This window comes from Cajanus cajan, chromosome 3 (genome assembly GCF_000230855.2).
Source record: "Cajanus cajan strain Asha chromosome 3, NIPB_CcT2T_4, whole genome shotgun sequence".
In the NCBI taxonomy this organism is placed as follows: domain Eukaryota; kingdom Viridiplantae; phylum Streptophyta; class Magnoliopsida; order Fabales; family Fabaceae; genus Cajanus; species Cajanus cajan.
In genome coordinates this window covers 35,097,445-35,116,636 of record NC_138519.1, presented here as the reverse complement: position 1 = coordinate 35,116,636, position 19,192 = coordinate 35,097,445, and the positions used below count along the sequence as shown (strand labels likewise).

Below are 19,192 nucleotides of genomic sequence, written 5' to 3'. Positions count from 1 at the left end.
GAAAAGAAAAAAGCTAATTAAACAAACTTATCAGCTATCAGCACGAATGTCCATCAAGCTTTGGGGCTTTGCCTTCTAACCTTTATTTCAATATATTTTTTTTTTAATATATATGATTTTTAAAAATAAAGATAATTATTTTTATAATCATGGACACATGTTTAAACTTAGGTTATTGCAATGTTGCTTTACAAGACACTTCTTGCATATTTTCTATTATTATAAACATGTATGAAAAATTTGTTAGCTTTAATAATAATTATCCTAAAAATCACAGAAATCATGTGATTCTTAATTGATTAAGTATAACATCTTTTACATTATCTATTCAACTCTAAAATTAATAATTATATATTGATTACATGAATTTTTTTATCTAAATTTAACAGGGCATGTAAATTCGCCATAGCTTCCACCTCCAATTCAGAATTTCGGAAGTTGATTAGTTGCTAAAGGCACCCTTAACACCCTCAAGGGTCTCCCCCATGGATAACCTGCAAGATAAACCGAAAAAATGCTTAGAATAAAAGCTTCATCTACACCAGCCACGTTAGTCTCAGTATATTGAGATCCAGTTTGGAAAAATTTCTCAACAAGTACTTATAGGGGATAAATAAAATGAATTCAGGTAAAATGAATCAAACTTCTCTTACAAGTTAAAATCAACTTATACACCAGAGCATTTTTAGAAGTTTCCTTATTTAATTCCTTCATATGTTCAAGTAAGTTGATTTTAACGGACAGAAAAAATTATACTTACTATATTTGCTTCTTCTGCAAGTGTTGGTTGAAAAAGTTATTCAAACTATCCCTATTTTTCATTGCAATGGCAAATCTGAAGTCTCCTAACATCTGAATTCCAAAAAAAATCCCCTTCATAAAGTGGCCCAGTTAAGGGTTTTGCTATTTTCCCATAATCTCTCACAAACCTTCAATAGTACCCTGTTAAACCAAGAAATCCTCAAGCTGTCTTTACATTCAAAGGAGATGGCAGCAATCCACCTTCCGAGGGTCCATTGACAAACCCTCTTTAGCAATGACATGGCCTAGGTAATAGGTAGTCTATCTCCCTTTTCCCTAAACTACACTTCTTCCAATTCACATAAAATTGAGAATTCTGTAAGGCCATCAGAACCAATTCAAGGTGCCTCATATGTTCCTGCCATGAATTGCTGTACACAAGTATGTCGCTAAAAAATACAAGTACAAACTTGCAAAGAAACGACTGTAGAGTTTATGGCACATTGTTAAGTAGTACGGGCATTGTTAAGTCTTGAATATGGTTTTCTCCACATCTTCATCCCGCATTCGGATCTGATGATAATCAAATTTCAGATCAATTTTTGAAAAATACTGTGCTCCTTCACTTCTTGACATCAAGAAGCTCCTCAATCATCAGAATGGGAAATTTATCAGGGATTGTGGCTTTATTAAGGACCCTATAATTGACACAAAATTGCCAACTCCTATTCTTTACCAAAATTACTGGGCTGAAAAAAGGGATCGTTTTTGGTTGGATAAATCCTGCCCCCAACATTTCTGCACCAAATGTGCAATCTCATTTTTCAGCACAAGGGTAACGATACTTCGCACTAATAGGATCAGTACCCATTTTGAGAGGAATTTTATGTTCAACTCCCTAGTGGGGTGTAAGCCTTTTGAAGTAGGAAAAACTGTAAAACTATTGAGAAGCTACCAATAATTCTTGCAGCTGTTGTATGTCCGGCGGTTCAAGCTAGTCATTCACCAAATTGGTCAGTTGCATAGAGAAAAAATATAGCAGAAAAGTTGTCTCCATTCAGCTACTGACTAGCCCTTGTCAAAAACTGAGAATTAGACAAGTGAGGGTCTCCCCGAATTGTTACAACTTTGTCACCCTGCGTAAAAGCCATGGTAGTGTTCCCCCTATCAGCCGAAACTACCCCTAAGGTAGCCAGCCAACCATGCCACCCCGAGGATAAAATCTAAGCCTCCCAAATCAAACACATAGAAATTCTCCCTCAAAGAATAATCCCCTAACTGAATCTCCAGCCCTTTACAACAGCCTTGAGTGTCTCCAGAATGAAGTGTAGGGACTTGGGAAATAGGGTGTGTTTCAGTACCTTGAAATAAGGCTGTATGGTGTTCAAAGAGTGTGTGGATTATCATTGCAATAACTGGAAAAGTTGAGGGAAGGGAGATTTCCCTTGGCAGAGAAATAAAACACTGAATTCTGTTTGTTTGGTTTTTGTGATCTTTTCTGCTTTGCCATCCACACTCTCTGTCTCCCCCAACATCCTGCGTCTGCATCAATTTGACATCTGCTGTCAGCTGCTTGATGTCTTGAATTGTCGCCACACTTTAGCAAATTTCAGAGAGTTGTGAGGTGTGTTCCTCTGCCAATTTTGTAGATACTCCACTGAGGTTTCAATTGTTGAAACAGTTTTCTCCAACGCTCCAACTCTTGACTCCATCTCCACTGGTGGGTTCTTAGGAATCCGACAGGTTGGACCAAAAATGATAGATTATTGAAAAGAAAAGAAAAAAAAAATAGAACAAGAAAATATTACAAAAAACAGACGAACAGAAGGCATAGTGTTTATTCCCCTGCCAAGGGAAATCTCCCTTCTGTCAACTGTTTCCAGTTATTACAATGATAATCCACACACTCTCTAAACACCATACAGCCTAATTTAAAGCCACTGAAACCCACCGCCAGTGCCCAAGTCCCAACACCTCCTTCTAGAATACAATTTTAATAATGAGCCTTGAGTACTTTCTAAAAATGGGCCATGGGCTGGCCTCTGGGTCCCTAACAGTCAACGTGTGATGCCTCATTTTGCTGTTTTTCTCTCCAGCAGTGTTTGGAATAACTTCTACATTCTGTGGTTTATGAGGCTCATGTTAATATAAGAAAAGTATCTTTATCTGTAACAAGCTATGATGTTAGAAAGCTTCAGTTTAAGGCAAGTCTTAGAATATTCAGATTCTTATTGTTTTAGGAGTCTTTTTGTGTTTGTAGTTTTATAGCTCAAGGTCAGTACTACAAACTGGGACACTCCAAGATGACATAACACCAGGCAGAGATACTTTCCTTTTGGACTTTTCATCTGCCATATAGACGTGACAGTTAGCAACTTAATATGCCATTAAAACTCAGCGAGTATGAATGACAGGATATCAACAATTAAACCCTTGGATGCAAGTTGCACAAGTAGCAGCCAGCAATGAGAAACCTTCTACTATCTAGTAAAAACTCAACCACCCTCCATCAGTGTCCCTTATCAATCTGAACATGCAACCATAATTCCCTCTGGCTGTACACACTCTACAAACAACTCAAGGTCCTCTAATTTATAGTAACTCTCCAAAATCAGGTAAAAGTAGCAATATGTGACTTTCCTAAGAAACAATGAACTTGTGAGATCCATTTTGTTTCCTCTATTTTCATTAATCAATAATCAATGTATCAAGACATGAATCCCAACCAAACAGTAAAGCTAAAGTTATAACAAACAATAAAACACATATTTGCTTCCTTAGGCCTGATGCTGACTTGGCTTAATCTCTGACACCAGATGTCAAAATATTACTAAAAAACATATTCAAATTGGTCAAGGTATTGGTTATCTACTAAACTACTACTTTGTGTATTTAGCTTTTTCTACTTAATTTCATGAATTTCCATATAAGAAAACTATGAGTGTCCTGTTTATGACATCAGGTATTCAATGATTAGTTACAATAATGGAAAAAGAACCACAACTCAATGTAAAATTGAAGTCCATGCATTGCAAAACATAAACTCTCTATCATAATATCATATAAAAGTTCCGAGCATCAAGATGCAGAAACTATACATACTTATGCATGCAGTATTTGTACTCTTGGCCCCGAATAAAGTCCTTTTCTCCCTCTTCAAGCTACAAGATAAAAAATGCAACTCAATTGAGCATAACCAGAATGGAAGAACAATAAAACACTATTAAATGAACCCCATTGAAAAAGCTATCGGATACAGAGTTTGCCTCACCGGGTCACTCTCATAGATAAGCTCGTAACAAGCTGGTGAAAGGCATCGCAGAGCACAATTCTCCCTTGCTATCAAGGATGATTTGCATGGTGAACCCCATAACCCACTATCCACCAAAAAGAAAAATCACAAATGTGCATCAACTTTTCCGAACATCACACATACTCTACAATCAAATTAAATTTCCAAGAAAAATAAACAAGTAGTAAAATAGAGAACAGCAGCCATTATCAACATAGCACTGAACTGGAAGCAAATATGCTCCAATTAATGGAGAAAAAATGAGTCAACAACAACAAATCTGTATCAACAACAGTTTCCAAAATCGCAAACATTCTTAACCCAGTTAAATTTTAAAGAAAAGAAATAAGAACCAGACCCATAAACTATAAAACCAAGTGCGCCTGGCTAAACATATCAGCATAGCTCCGAACTGGAGGCAAATATCTTTCAATTATAACAGTAGAGAGGTTAGATTAATAAAAACAAATGTAGTAGATATACAAATTAGTCCCTAAGATATCTTACCTGCTATGGTCATCCAAAGTTTCTGTCTATACAAACAGTCCTTAAAATTCACAACTTGCTATCAAATACATTCTACCCTAATGTTAAAATAATAACAAAAGTCATATTTCACGAACACAAAATATTTCACGAACACAAATTAGTCTTTGATTGTTAACTTTGGGATATTGTGTGAATTAGGTCCATAGACCAAAAATACACTCTTACCCAAATTTTCAATTCGCTATCAAATCCACTCTACACAAATTCTCAACTTGCTATCAAATTCACTCTACCCGGATTGTCAACTTGCCACCAAATTCACTCTACAAAAATCCTCAACTTGCTACCAAATTCACTCTACCCAAATTCTCCACTTTCTATCAAATTCACTCTACACAAATTCTCAACTTTTCAAATTCACACCACACAAATTCTAACTTGTTAACAAGTTCACCCCTTTGGATATCAATTTGTATAGACAAAACTTTTGGGATCAACACAACACGAGTAACATCATTAAGCACCAAGTTGTACATTAACAAAATATGTCAAGTATCATGTTAATATCACATATATTCTAGAACCCAATTCTCTTCTTAAGAACCTGTCAATATCAGCATAGCACTGAAGCTTGTTCTTCCTGACTTGAGCATCCTGCGAGATACCCAGAAATGAAATTTAGCAGAAACACGAAAAGGGTAACAGAAAAGACAGCACAGACAAAAAAAGAGGGAGATGCGTACGGAGATTGAGTGAGAAGACTTGGCAAGGAGTGTTGAGCAGAAGAGTGAGAATGTTATGATAAGAGATACGAAGGAATTTCGTTTTGCAATCACCATTCTGAATATTGAATATGATTGCTATGTAAAAATCAAAGGACGATCAAACAATTTCAAGTTGGATGGAAACCAAAAGTAATCAATCAAGCAGAAAGTGAGTGCGCTTCATCGACAACCCTTTTGGGAGAAATAATAACGTTCTGATTTGATTACCTTGCTCACTGCAGAATTGCTGTTTACTATTATTTTTTTTTAGATAATCACGTGTAAATTTTTACATCCACAATTAATCAGAGTTATTAATAATGTCTTTTTTATTTTAATTTAATTAAATAAGTAGATAAAAAGGTATTATTAACTACTCTGATTAACTGCTAATGTAAAATTTTTTTACGCTAACAGTGTATAGGTAATTAACTTTTATTTTTTTCTTCATAAAATTTAATTTATTTTACAGCAAAAATTTAATTATCTTTTAGCCTCAGCAATTAAAAAATAAGTGAGAATAATTTTTTTACACAATAAGCAAAATTTGATTTTATTCTATTAGTTTTATAATTAAAAATAAATTTAAATAAATTTTTAATTATTGTAAAATAAAGAAATTTTAATTGATGTAAAAAAAATATTTTTCATCATCTAAAATTTAAAATTTTTAGAAGTATAATTAAAACTTTTAGAAAGATTAAAAACAAAGAAACTTTTTTACAGAGGGTAAAATCAAATTCATTTTATAAATCAAATCTAAACTTTTAAAATATTTTATTTTAGTTCTTATATATATATATATATTTTTATTTTTTATTTTTTTTAGTCTCTATAATTTTATAAAATTTACTTTTTAGTTTTTATAAACAAAGATGATAGGAAAATAAATATATAGATTAAAATAAAATATTTTAAGTATAAAAAATTAAAGATAAAATTTATAGGCTTAAATATATTTTTAATCTTTTAAATTTAAGATAAATTTATTTTTTATCCCTCAAATTTAAAACAGCTATTTTTAGTCCTTATAATTTTTAAAAATCTTGTTTTAGTCCTTTAGGTCACCAATAACATATATGAAAGCGATAAATTGAGACAGTTATGCATTATTAACTGGATTTAATATGGTATTTTTACTAATAGGAACATTAGTTAATAGATTTTATGAGATAGTATTTGACATATTTTTTAACAAAATTTGAATATATAAACTAAAATAAGATTTTTTAAAATTACAGGGGCTAAAAAAATCAATTCTAAATTTGAGGGATTAAAAAAAATTATCTTAAATTTAAGGAACTAAAAATATATTTAAGTCAAATTTAAAAAACTATAAGTACCAAAAAGTGATTAAACATAACATTTTTTTTCTCCTAAAGAGTAAAATGATATAAAGTAGATTTCATTTCTTTTCTATCATGTTATTTTACACCCATGAATCTACATTATATGTACTAGTGAAGTTGAAGTACTTCGTGCCTTTATTAAAAAAATTAAAATTAAAATTAAAATAATTAATGTTGGTGTTGTGGTTGGTTCTTAACCTTCAAAGTCTTGAGTTTAAAAAATATTAATTTTTTAATTTTTAGATAATAAAAAGGTATAATGGTTTACCAAATGTGAAAATCCAGGTAATTACTAAAAAGGATCCTTTTTATATTTTAGTATAAATTAGAGTGGGGAAAAACACTTTATGCCTATCTATTTTTTAAAATATATAAAAAAAGGAAATTCAAAGGATTGGGAATGGATTCAAGAAAAAAAATAGTAGTAAGTCATTTACAAACATATATGGGATATTTTTCCATGTCAAAAAAGGTTGAAAGAATGTCAAAGATACATCAAAATACTCTTGTGAATGAGGTAAAGTTAGCACTAAACAACTTTCCCAAACCTAGAACTTTGCTTACTCTTAAACAAAGCCCCCTAACTTAACCTTAACACTAAACTAGAAAAAAACTAATCAAAACACTAAATTCACAAACACACAAAATTGAGATAAATCAACAAAACATTAGATACAAGCTTTAACCTGATGGGGTTATTTTATAGTATTTATTTGAGGAGATATTTTATGAGGGATATTTTTATAAGATTATTTTACACACAATTTGATGGAGGACCATCCTTGGAACTTCATGTGGGACTCATCCAATGGTCCATAGCTAGGAGAACGGAGGAAGATGAAGGAGATAACATGCCTAGAGCCATACTCATCACAAATATGGAGTATTGATCCATCTCCTAGGCCCATTTTGAGTAGTATAGGATTGTATTGCTTTATTCCAATTTTACCCTTGTATTTTGGGGTATTTTAGTCTTAGAATTTATTTTACTTGTATTTCCCATTTTACCCTTGTATTTTGGGGTATCTTAGTCATAGGGTTTATTTTCTTTTGTATTTCCCATTTTACCCTTGTATTATGGGGTGCTTTAGATCATAGGTTTTTAATTTTGGGCTAAGATATTTAATTAGGGAGTTAGACGCATTTTTGGTGGTGTTTAGACCTATTTTTGGACTTAGAAAGGCTTAGGCCCAAGTGGAGGGCAAAGGTTGCATGGTCTTATCATGCACCTAGATGTAACCTAACTAAACTCAAAGATTTCATCCTTGGCCACCAAGTTGCATTTATGGTTAATTTGGGTTTCATTTGGTGTGCATTTGGAATTGTAAATGTCGGCCAATGCAACCCTAAATGCAACCCTAGATGCCTCCCACTCCTATAAATACCCTAGGCACCACACCTTGTAAATACTTTGGAAATTATAATATTGAGTGAGCCTTTGAGCCTTAATATTTTCCTTAGTCTCCCTTGGCTATTTTCGGCCAAACCCTACCATCTTCACCTTAAGAAAAAAACCCTAGAAGTGGCCTTCATCATCAATGAAGTGAGCCAACCCTAGAGTGCTCTTTTCAAGCCTTTCATCCAACACCTTCTACCCTACTTCCCATTCGCCCATTCTATCATCATCCACCCTAAAACCTTGTGCCACCTTTGAAGAACTTAATCCTTAGAGTAAGCGTCCTCTTCCTTGCTCATCATCTCATGTTCGTGCAAGTAAGGATGCTATCACAATTTCACAATGATGAGATATTGTTCGCTTTTTTACTTAAGCCCTCACGGTTTTGCTTTTGGTCATCATTCAAAAGGCCTCTCAAACATTGGAGTATATGTGTGCTTTATAAGTTGTTGCTTTTTCTTTTATTTTATCGATATAAGACTTGTTTGTATCCCAACAATCCTCCCCTCAAACAAGGGACCTAACCTTTAATGCAGTGTAATCTGTCTTTATATATCACATTATCAGTTATGAGTTATGAGGGTTGTCACTGAATCCAACCTTGAGGCTCTGATACCACTGATGAAGTTATTTTATGGTATTTATTTGAAGGGATATTTCATGAGGGTTATTTTTATAAGCTTATTTCACACACAACTCCACAATGATAAGATATTGTCCACTTTGGGCTTAAGCCCTCACGATTTTACTTTTGGTCATCACCCAAAAGGCCTCTCGAACATTGGAGTATGTGTGTACTTTATAAGTTGTTATTTTTTCTCTTATTTTATCAATGTGGGACTTGTTTGTATCCCAACATAACCTTCTTTCAACTCTAGGGAAATAATCTTTCTTTCATTCAAAACAATGTCCACAACACAAGCATAGCCAAGACATATAAGTTCAACACATTTAGAGATTAATGCAATTGGCAATCTAACGTCAAGTAATCATGTTAAGTCAGACGAAGAAATTCTCAACAAGATTTTGAACATGACAAATATAATACATATTGTTATTTCTAACATGTGTGTTAGTATTTCTGATAAATATAAGACTAGGCAAAACTAAAGGACGAAGTACGCATCATTACACATACTATGATCAAACCAAATGAAGTCTAGTTGAGCTGTACAAAATATCAGACGATCAGAAGTTAGACGAAAATGCAAGAAAAAGAGTATTACTAATCAAAGGTCAACAAAAGTATCAGACGATGGATAATACAAGACGAAGAAACGTTCCAGATGGAATTAAAGTATACCATCTTCACAACTAACCAGGTGAAAGGAAAAATCAAACCAGACGAAAAGAAAGTCAAAGTCTGCTCAAATTTCAAATGTATTACCAGACGTAGACGAAGAATACTAAAAAGCATCTGGAGTCCACTATTCATAACAAGAGATATCATATATTGTCTAGACTCATAGAAGAGCACACAAAGTCATCAAAAGTGTGAAAAGAAAGAAGAAAGATAAACAAGTGCATATCCACAAGTCAAAGATGCGAGTGTTAGAGAAAGTACACCTACTTTTCAAATAAAGACAACGCCTCTACAACTACATGTCGCCACCGGCCCGAAATGGGCTTTCGGCATTCGCGAAGGATGGTTGGACTCTTTTATTTGTTTAAAAATATGGATTGCTAGAATGACTTATTCTCAAACTGAGACCTTGTCAAACGAGCAATTTTATTAAAAGGCTCACCAATCCATGTTAATCCTAAGCGGGACCCTCCATGGATTAGCGGTTTTCATAAAAAGGAAGGGTTCATGGAGTCGCCACCAATGTTTTACTCAAAACATTGGAAAAAGAAGTTTAAGGCAATCGATTCAAAAATCGACTTCGGCCATGACAACCAGAGTCGGGTAAGGGAGTCGGTTACGCGTGGGGAAGGTGTTAGCACCCCACAGCGTCCCTTTCGGGTTCCCTATGACAGATTATTTCTAAAAATAATAGTGCGAAATTACTAAATTACCCCTATTTATTCTAAACAATTATAACTTAACTATCTACATGATGACAGTTAAATATACACACAGAAAGCAGTAAAAGGAAGGTCTTAAGAAGAAACCTTTGAAGCGTGCTTTTATATTCAAGTAAAACTGGGAAGCTTTTTGGCGTTCCCTCGCTCTACAAGCCCGCTCGCTCCCTCCTAGAAAATTTTAACTATGGAAATCCGGAGGATTTCCCTTCGACTCAGTTCGAGACTCAAGCAAAAAGCTCAGAACTCGAGAACTTTGTCGGATCAACTCTCCGAGTGATTTCTAGGCAGAGCACTGCTCAAAAAAAACCCAGAATACTCAAGAAGAGGGTTAAAACTCAGTGTAAAAGTGTAGAATGACGTCCAAATGACGTCTTATTTATAGGGAACAGGCGCAATACGGGCCCTGGAGTCAATACGGCCCGTATTGAAGTTTTGAACTACAATACGGCCGTATTGAATTCAGTACGGCCGTATTGAAGTTCAAGAAACCTCAATACAGCCGTATTGAGTTCAGTGCGGCCGTATTGAAGTTCAAGAAACCTCAATACGGCCGTATTGAGTTCAGTGCGGCCGTAGTGAACTTCAATCCGGTCGTATTGAGTTCAGTGCGGCCGTATTGTAGTTCAAAATGTTCAATACGGCCGTACTGAACTTTTGGGAGGCCGTATTGGGCTTCATTCCCTCCACTTCCTTATTTTGAGCTTATTACAAGACCTCTAGACCTACAGAGAATCCTCCTAGGGCCTTCCATGAGTCCTTCTGGCTGACTTTCCTTCAGTCCTCAAGAGTCTTCAAGCTTTATTTCCGACCCGGACAATTTTAGGGGTCTACAGCTGCCCCCCCTTTACTTAGTCAAGCGGCTTTTTAGTGTACCGGCTGACAAGTAAAGGAGTTGACCCAATTGTCCGGGTGATGTGCCAACCTTCTGACTTGTAGCGTCTTCCGGTGGAAAATTGTTGAGTAGCCTCTCCAGGTTGTTGCATACCTCGGCGCTTCTGACAACCTCGGTAGCTGAGTTTACCCTCTCCAGGGTCAACTTCACTCGACGCCCGAGCCGGAAGTTGAACACCAACGTGCCTCTGACGACGCTGATGGTTGAGTACTGTCTCTCCAGACCTTGAGTACCGTCTCTCCAGACTTTGAGTACCGTCTCTCCAGACTTTGAGTACCGTCTCTCCAGACTTTGAGTACCGTCTCTCCAGACTTTGAGTACCGTCTCTCCAGACTTTGAGTACCGTCTCTCCAGACTTTGAGTACCGTCTCTCCAGACTTTGAGTACCGTCTCTCCAGACTTTGAGTACCGTCTCTCCAGACTTTGAGTACCGTCTCTCCAGACTTTGAGTATCGTCTCTCCAGACTCTGAGTACCGTCTCTCCAGACTTTGAGTACCGTCTCTCCAGACTTTGAGTATCGTCTCTCCAGACTTTGAGTACCGTCTCTCCAGACTTTGAGTATCGTCTCTCCAGACTCTGAGTACCGTCTCTCCAGACTTTGAGTACCGTCTCTCCAGACTTTGAGTACCGTCTCTCCAGACTTTGAGTACCGTCTCTCCAGACTCTGAGTATCGTCTCTCCAGACTCTGAGTACCGTCTCTCCAGACTTTGAGTATCGTCTCTCCAGACTCTGAGTACCGTCTCTCCAGACTCTGAGTACCGTCTCTCCAGACTCTGAGTACCGTCTCTCCAGACTTTGAGTACCTTCTCTCCAGACTTTGAGTACCGTCTCTCCAGACTTTGAGTACCGTCTCTCCAGACTTTGAGTACCGTCTCTCCTGACTTTGAGTACCGTCTCTCTAGACTTTGAGTACCGTCTCTCCAGACTTTGAGTACCGTCTCTCCAGACTTTGAGTACCGTCTCTCCAGACTTTGAGTACCGTCTCTCAAGACTTTGAGTACCGTCTCTCCAGACTTTGAGTACCGTCTCTCCAGACTTTGCTTCGGTTATCTCTGACGACCTAGGCAACTGTGTTTGCCCTCTCCAGGGTCTGCGTCCGTGTCTTCTGATCACTTCGGCAATGCGAGTTTACCCTCTCCAGGGATCTGAGATGATTTTTTGTCTCCACAGTCCACTATGCTGCTTCGATGGTTTTTCTGATTTTGTGCCACTGAGGGCTGGATAACGCAGGGATCCGTCTAGGGGATGTGCAGTCATTCATAGGTTCTTGTGCCCCAACTTGCATTTGCATAGTTGGTACCCATGGGGAATTTCTGACTCCTTGGGGTGCAGACACAGATGCTCTTCTTGAATTGAGCGATGCCTTATGTTTGGCTGACGTCCTTTGACGTTGGTGGAGTATCCCGGTTATCCTTATTCGGGTATCTCTTTTGGATTTTTTGATTTTTGCTGCCTCTGTGTAGGCTGTTATCCGCTGTGGGATTCTGTCATTCAATTCTTGACTGGCCTCTTCTGTTAGGCAAATCATCTTGATGTTCGTTGTTTTGGCTGGATGCCGAATTCCGCTTGGGGAATATTTATTGATATTTTTTATTTTTCTCCTTTTGTAGGGGTGCCTCTTGAGTAGGCGACTGGGGATTTGGGGATCTTATGTATCCCAGAGTATTATTTAGGAAGCCTCTGCAGGCTTAGCCTCACTCAGCGCTTGAGTTAGAGAGCTATCTTCCACTGAGGAAGTTTCAAGTCCTTTGACTGAATATTTTGCTTGGATGATCGCGCTTCCATTGGGGATTTTGACGATCTTGCTTTGATAGCTCTCGCTGGGGATTTGTTCCATGAGCTTAAGCTGAGGTTTCTCTGGGGAGTATTATTTCTGCGAGCCTCTCCAGGCTCAGTTATTCTGAGAGAGTATTATTTCGGCGAGCCTCTCCAGGCTCAATTATTCTGAGAGAGTATTATTTCGGCAAGCCTCTCCAGGCTCAGTTATTCTGTGAGAGAGTATTATTTCGGCAAGCTTCTCCAGGCTCAATTATTCTGTGGGAGTATTATTTCGGCAAGCCTCTCCAGGCTCAATTATTCTGTATGATGCGGAATCTTTGTCTTTTTTGTCGAATTTTGACTTTTTCTGTATTTTTGCCTTTTTTGTCGTTTTTTCGGCTTTTGTTGACTGCTGTCATACACAAGCAATTTTTCTATTTTTTATTTTATGCGATTGCCTCATGATAAGATCTTTGAATGTGCAACTAATGTGTGTGTGATGCACAAATGCAAGTTTTATTATTTAATGTTTTTTAGAAAAATGAATGGCTCTCCCTATCCTCCTTTTCTTGGAGGAATTTCTGTCATCGACGAGAGGGAATATTTTTGTGAGCCTTTTATGCAGGAGATTATGGATTTTATAGGAACCCCTCCAATTTTCTTTATTGACTGATTATTAAAGGAATTTCGTACAATTTTTATGAAATATCAATTTTAGAGGCATAATCACATGGTCAAGAGAGAAGAGAAAATGAATAGATATTTTATTGATATTCACAAGCGTTTTTTTTTTTTTTTTTTTTTTAGAAAGATATACAGAAGGAAATTTCTGAAGAATGGCTGGCCAGGGTAGGCTATATACATTGGGCTGTAGACCCCTAAAATTGTCCGGGTCGGAAATAAAGCATGAAGACTCTCGAAGACTGAAGGATAATCAGCCAGAAGGACTCCTCGAAGGCCCTAGGAGGGTTCTCTGTAGGTCTAGAGGTCTTAGAATAGCTCAAAATAAAGAAGTGGAGGGAAAAAGCCCAATACGGCCGTACTGAACTTAATACGGCCGTATTGAAGCTTCAATACGGCCGTACTGAAGTCAGTACGACCGTATTGACACTTCAATACAACCGCAGCGAACTCAATACGGGCGTATTGAAATTTCTGAACTTCAATACGACCGTATTGAACTTCAATACGACCGTATTGAAGTTCAAAAATTTCAATACGGCCGTATTGCCCCTGTAGGCCGTATTGCGCCTATTCCCTATAAATATGACGTCAATTGGACGTCATCCCACACTTTTTCACTCAGTTTTGACTCCCTCCTTGAGTATTCTGGGGTTTTTGAGCAGTGTTCTGCCCTAGAAATCTCTTTGGGAGTCGATCCGACGAAGTTCTGGAATTCTGAGCACTTAGCTTGGAGATTCGAACTTAGTCGAAGGGAAATCCTCCGGATTTCCATAGTCAAAAGTTTTTAGGAAGGAGCGAGCGAGCTTGTAGAGCGAGGGAACGCCAAAAAGCTTCCCAGTTTTACTCAATATATAAAAGCACGCTTCAAGAGGTTTCTTCTTAAATCCTTCCTTTTACTGCTTTCTGTGTGCATATTTAAACTGTCATCATGTAGATAGTCAATTTATAATTGCTTAGAATAAATAGGGGTAATTTAGTAATTTTACACTGTTATTTTAGAAATAATCTGTCATAGGGAACCCGAAAGGGGCGCCGTGGGGTGCTAACACCTTCCCCACGCGTAACCGACTCCCTTACCCAACTCTGGTTGTAGTGGCCAAAGTTGATTTTTAATCAATTGCCTTATCCCTTTTTCCAATGTTTTGAGTAAAACATTGGTGGCGACTCCACGAACCCTCCTTTTGCGAAAACCACTAATCCATGGAGGGTCCCGCTTGGGATTAATATGGATTGGTGAGCCTTTTAATAAAATTGCTAGTTTGACGAGGTCTCAGTTTGAGAATAAGTCATTCTAGCAATCCACATTTTTAAACAAATAAACGAGTCCAACCATCCTTCGCGAATGCCGAAAGCCCGTTTCGGGCCGATGGCGACAGATGGCGACTCCGCTGGGGAATCTTCGAGAGTCAGTCCCATTCAGTGACAGATTATTTTTAACAAATAATAGTTAAAAATTACTTTATTACCCCTCACTTGTATGATAACATGTTTATCTATTTGGCTTTAATAACTGTTGTATTTTTAAATTTGCGCAATTGTTTGAAATAAAAACTGCACACAAACCTTTGCACACAACAGTTCCCTCTATACCCGGGGGCATGAGTGATTAACCATAGGGAGTGGATGTTAGTACGGCCGGTTGTCGAATGGGTCTATAGGTGCCCGTAGACCGTTGTCGGAAAACATCACTCAAGGTGATAACCATGAACTTGAGTCCGACGGTGCGTTGGAGCTTTCCATCGACCTACGATGAGAGGAATTGGGTCCCTATAATGGGGGCACCTTGGGGGCCTCAGACCGGTGAGAACAGTTAGATCCACCTTGAATATGCACTTTTCTGCAGGATACCCCTACCTCGTGATTCGCTCGTGACTGTTCGTGGATGAGTGAATTGTTTGTGCATTGTTTATGTGAAATTGTTTGAGCATACATTGCATTTCTTTAAACATACAACATTCCTATTCTTTTAAAAATAAGAATAAATAGGAATAAGAATCTTCCATTATACGGTGTTAACATCTACCTTCATCACATTCATATAGGTAGTTTCCCTTTTCACCCAAAAAATACAAAAAATATATAAAATAAAAAATACCCAAAAAAAGAAAAAAAGGGTCATTTATCCAAACCAAGCAATATCATGCATCATCTTAGGGACATCCTAAAAACATGATAATGCTTAGTTGAATAAACACAATGCATGCATATTCATCGCCATCATCTCATATCATGCATTCTTATCAAAGATCATGGAGGGATCTAGATTTGCATTTCATACATCCCTCCCAATAAATCATTAATAAACATTAATAAAAAGAAAGAAATAATCGATGCGTATGTTCAAAGAATGGATCGCACGCCGTTCGTTATCAAGTGTAAGCCAACAACCGCGCCAAGCGAACACACGTCAACTCCGTTGTTGGTAATTAAGACGAATAAAGGGGAAGGTCCGACACCGTTAAGGATCACTACTCCAAGGCCTTTTTCCTACGAATCGAATAAGGCTGTGCCGTGGATATACGACATCCATTTTTCTGCCGACAGCGATATCTCTAACATCGCTGGACTTGGGGGCATGACTAGGAGTGGCAGGATCTACACTCCCGAAGATCTTCATGATAAAGCCCCCAAGAATAAAGAAAAAGAAGAAAAGAAAACCGAGGAAAATAAAGAATCCGAGGAGGAGACAGACGAGCTGTTAAAGTTTATCCGACAGAGCGAGTACTCCATCGTGGATCAACTTCATAGGACGCCAGCAAAGATTACGCTGTTGTCGTTGATCCTATGCTCCGAACCGCATCGGCAAGCTCTGTTGAAAGTCTTGAACGAGGCATACGTGTCGCACACTATCTCCCAAGACGAGTTTGAGGGGATTGTTAGTCACATCAAGGCTAATGATCACCTCACCTTCATCGATGAAGAAATCCCCGCCGAGGGATCAAACCACAACAAGCCCTTGCACATTTCTATAAAGTGCAAGGAGTATCACATCGCTAAAGTCTTGGTAGATAATGGATCTTCCTTGAACGTAATGCCAAAAAGAACTCTTGATCAAGTGGCAATCAAGGGAGTCCAAATGCGCCCGAGCAACATGATCGTTCGAGCCTTCGATGGTTCTAAAAGAGAAGTGGTGAGAGAGATCAATCTCCCAATCCAAATTGGACCCACTATCTTTAATGTCGAATTCCAAGTGATGGACATTACTCCCGCAATACAGCTGTCTCCTCGGCCGACCTTGGATTCATGATGCGAAAGCTGTTCCTTCTACGCTCCACCAGAAAGTCAAGTTCATAGTGGGGGACAAACTGGTGACCGTACAAGCTGAAGATGACATACTCATCAGCAAGCCATCCACCATACCTTATGTGGATGCAACGGAGGAAGCTTTAGAAACCGCCTTCCAAGCATTGGAAATTGCCAATGTTGAGACGTTTCCCCGAGAAATGAAGAAGGTAGCCTCCATGCTCACCAAGAACGGATACTTGCCGGGACAAGGATTAGGCAAGGACTCCCAAGGAATCCCGGAGCTACCCATTATCAAGGATAATCCGGGGAAACAAGGGTTAGGATACAACCCTATTAAAGATCAAAGAACGAAGAAGAATCAAGATCCTCCTCGACGTTCTTTAAGCCAGATCTTTAGGAAGGCCGGTTCACAAGCGTCAAGGCCGGTCGTCGTCATCAAGTGTTCTCCTCCTTCCGATAGGGATGTGTAAACCTGATGACTATTAGAGATTACTCCTCGGGGACAGCCCGACCCCCGAGCCTCGATAGGGCACATGTTTCCACTATGATTATAATAAAATCATTCTTCATTATTCATTATTGCTTCTTTTCTTGCTTGCAATAAAATTCTAGACCACATTATTTAACCCTGTTTGAATGAACATAAGTGAGGTTAAAATCGTCTTAATAAACCCACATCATTTTTATGTGGAAGTGTGTGTGACAACTTGGAGCACCTTCCCTTGGCCTCAATAAGTGCCATCATGGATAAAAGAAATCCTAAAGATAATAAGCTCGGCAGGAAACCCAAAAAGGGGACTGCGCAAAAATAAGAGCAAAAGACCCGCTAGGAATCCCACAAAAGGGTGACCTAGGCAAAAGTTAGGGTTACAAAATGAAGACAAAAACCCGCTAGGAATCCCACGAAAAGGGTGACCTAGGCAAAAGTTAGGGTTACAAAATGAATACAAAAGCCCGCTAAGACATCACAAAAGGGTGTTTTAGGCAAAAGTTAGGGCCGTCAAAAAAGGAAAAAAACAAAATAAATCCATGATGGTACCATCAATTGAATTCAACAAGGGGCTCAAGAAAAGCTATCCAAGTTGTCAAAGCACAATCATTAATAACAAAGATGTGCTTAACCTCATAAGTGTTTAATCGAACAAGCCTAAACACATAAGCCTACCATGGCCAGCCATTCTTACAAAAACCATTTTTTTAAAAATAAAATAATCCCCTCTAAAACACAAACCTTTGAAAATATATCCTTTCCTTCTTTTCTCTCTTGTCCCAACGATTTTTGAATAATCTAGTGGAAACATGGAGATATAGTGGTCAATAGGAGGGTTGACATATCTTTTAAAGGAAGGGAAGGATCATTTGGTTGATGACACCAAAATCAAATACGCATCATTCCTCGGTAACAGAAATCGGCAGCGCACAGCCCGTCTAGAGGAATGGCAAAAATCCAAACAGAAAAACGCATCGGTTAATTCTTTTGAAAAATGAATCAAATAGAATTAGGTGCATCATATACTGCATACATGCATACAGATGATAGGTGTACTGGAAGATCACTTATTCTCTGTTTATTGAAAAAACAAAAAATATATAAAACTTCAGAAAAACAATACGCCCGTATCATGTTCAGTACGCCCGTACCAAAATTAGGGTTATGAACAAATTTTCAATTCAATACGGGCATACTGAAATGGATACGGCCGTATTGGCCATAAAGAAATTTTCAAAGACCTCGTCATGAGGCAATTGCATAAAATAGAAAAAATAGAAAAATTGCTTGTGTATGACAGCAGCAAACAAAATGCAAAGATTCAGAAAATCAACAGCGTCATACAGAATAACTGAGCCTGGAGAGGCTTGCCGAAAGAATACTCTCAGAATAATTGAGCCTGGAGAGGCTTGCCGAAATAATACTCCTTCAGAATAATTGAGCCTGGAGAGGCTCGCCGAAATAATACTCTCTCAGAATAATTGAGCCTGGAGAGGCTCGCCAAAATAATACTCCTCAGAGACATTTCTGTATTGAAAAAGCCGAAAAACAACAGAAAAGGCAAAAATACAGAAAAAGCCAAAAAATGACAAAAAAGGCAAAAATACAGAAAAAGCCAAAAAATGACAAAAAAGGCAAAAATACAGAAAAAGCCAAAAAATGACAAAAAAGGCAAACATACAGAAAAAGTCAAAAGTCGACAAAAAAAAAAAAAAAAAAAAAGACAAAGATTTCACATCTTTCAGAATAACTGAGCCTGGAGAGGCTCGCCGAAATAATACTCTCAGAATAATTGAGCCTGGAGAGGCTTGCTGAAATAATACTCTCATCAGAATAACTGAGCCTGGAGAGGCTTACTGAAATAATACTCTCTCAGAAATAACTGAGCCTGGAGAGGCTTGCCGAAACAATACTCATTCAGAATAACTGAGCCTGGAGAGGCTCGCCAAAATAATACTCCACATCAAAGAATAATTGAGCCTGGAGAGGCTCGCAGAAATAATACTCCCCAGAGGGAACCTCAACTCATGCTCTTGGATTCAAAATCCCCAGCGAGAGCTATCA

The 19,192-nt window shown here is 37.8% G+C and overlaps 1 protein-coding gene across 1 annotated transcript; it reads right to left on the bottom strand.

Moving 5' to 3' along the window:
- Positions 1-259: 259 nt before the first annotated feature.
- Positions 260-5,505, bottom strand: LOC109791882 (uncharacterized). Its single transcript, XM_020351238.3, has 5 exons — positions 5,266-5,505; positions 5,127-5,176; positions 4,013-4,118; positions 3,844-3,902; positions 260-494 (listed from the first exon to the last, which is right to left on the bottom strand). The coding sequence occupies exons 1-5, from the start codon at positions 5,359-5,361 to the stop codon at positions 443-445; spliced, it is 363 nt and encodes a 120-aa protein (XP_020206827.1). The 5' UTR covers positions 5,362-5,505; the 3' UTR covers positions 260-442.
- Between the last annotated feature and the right edge of the window lie 13,687 nt (positions 5,506-19,192).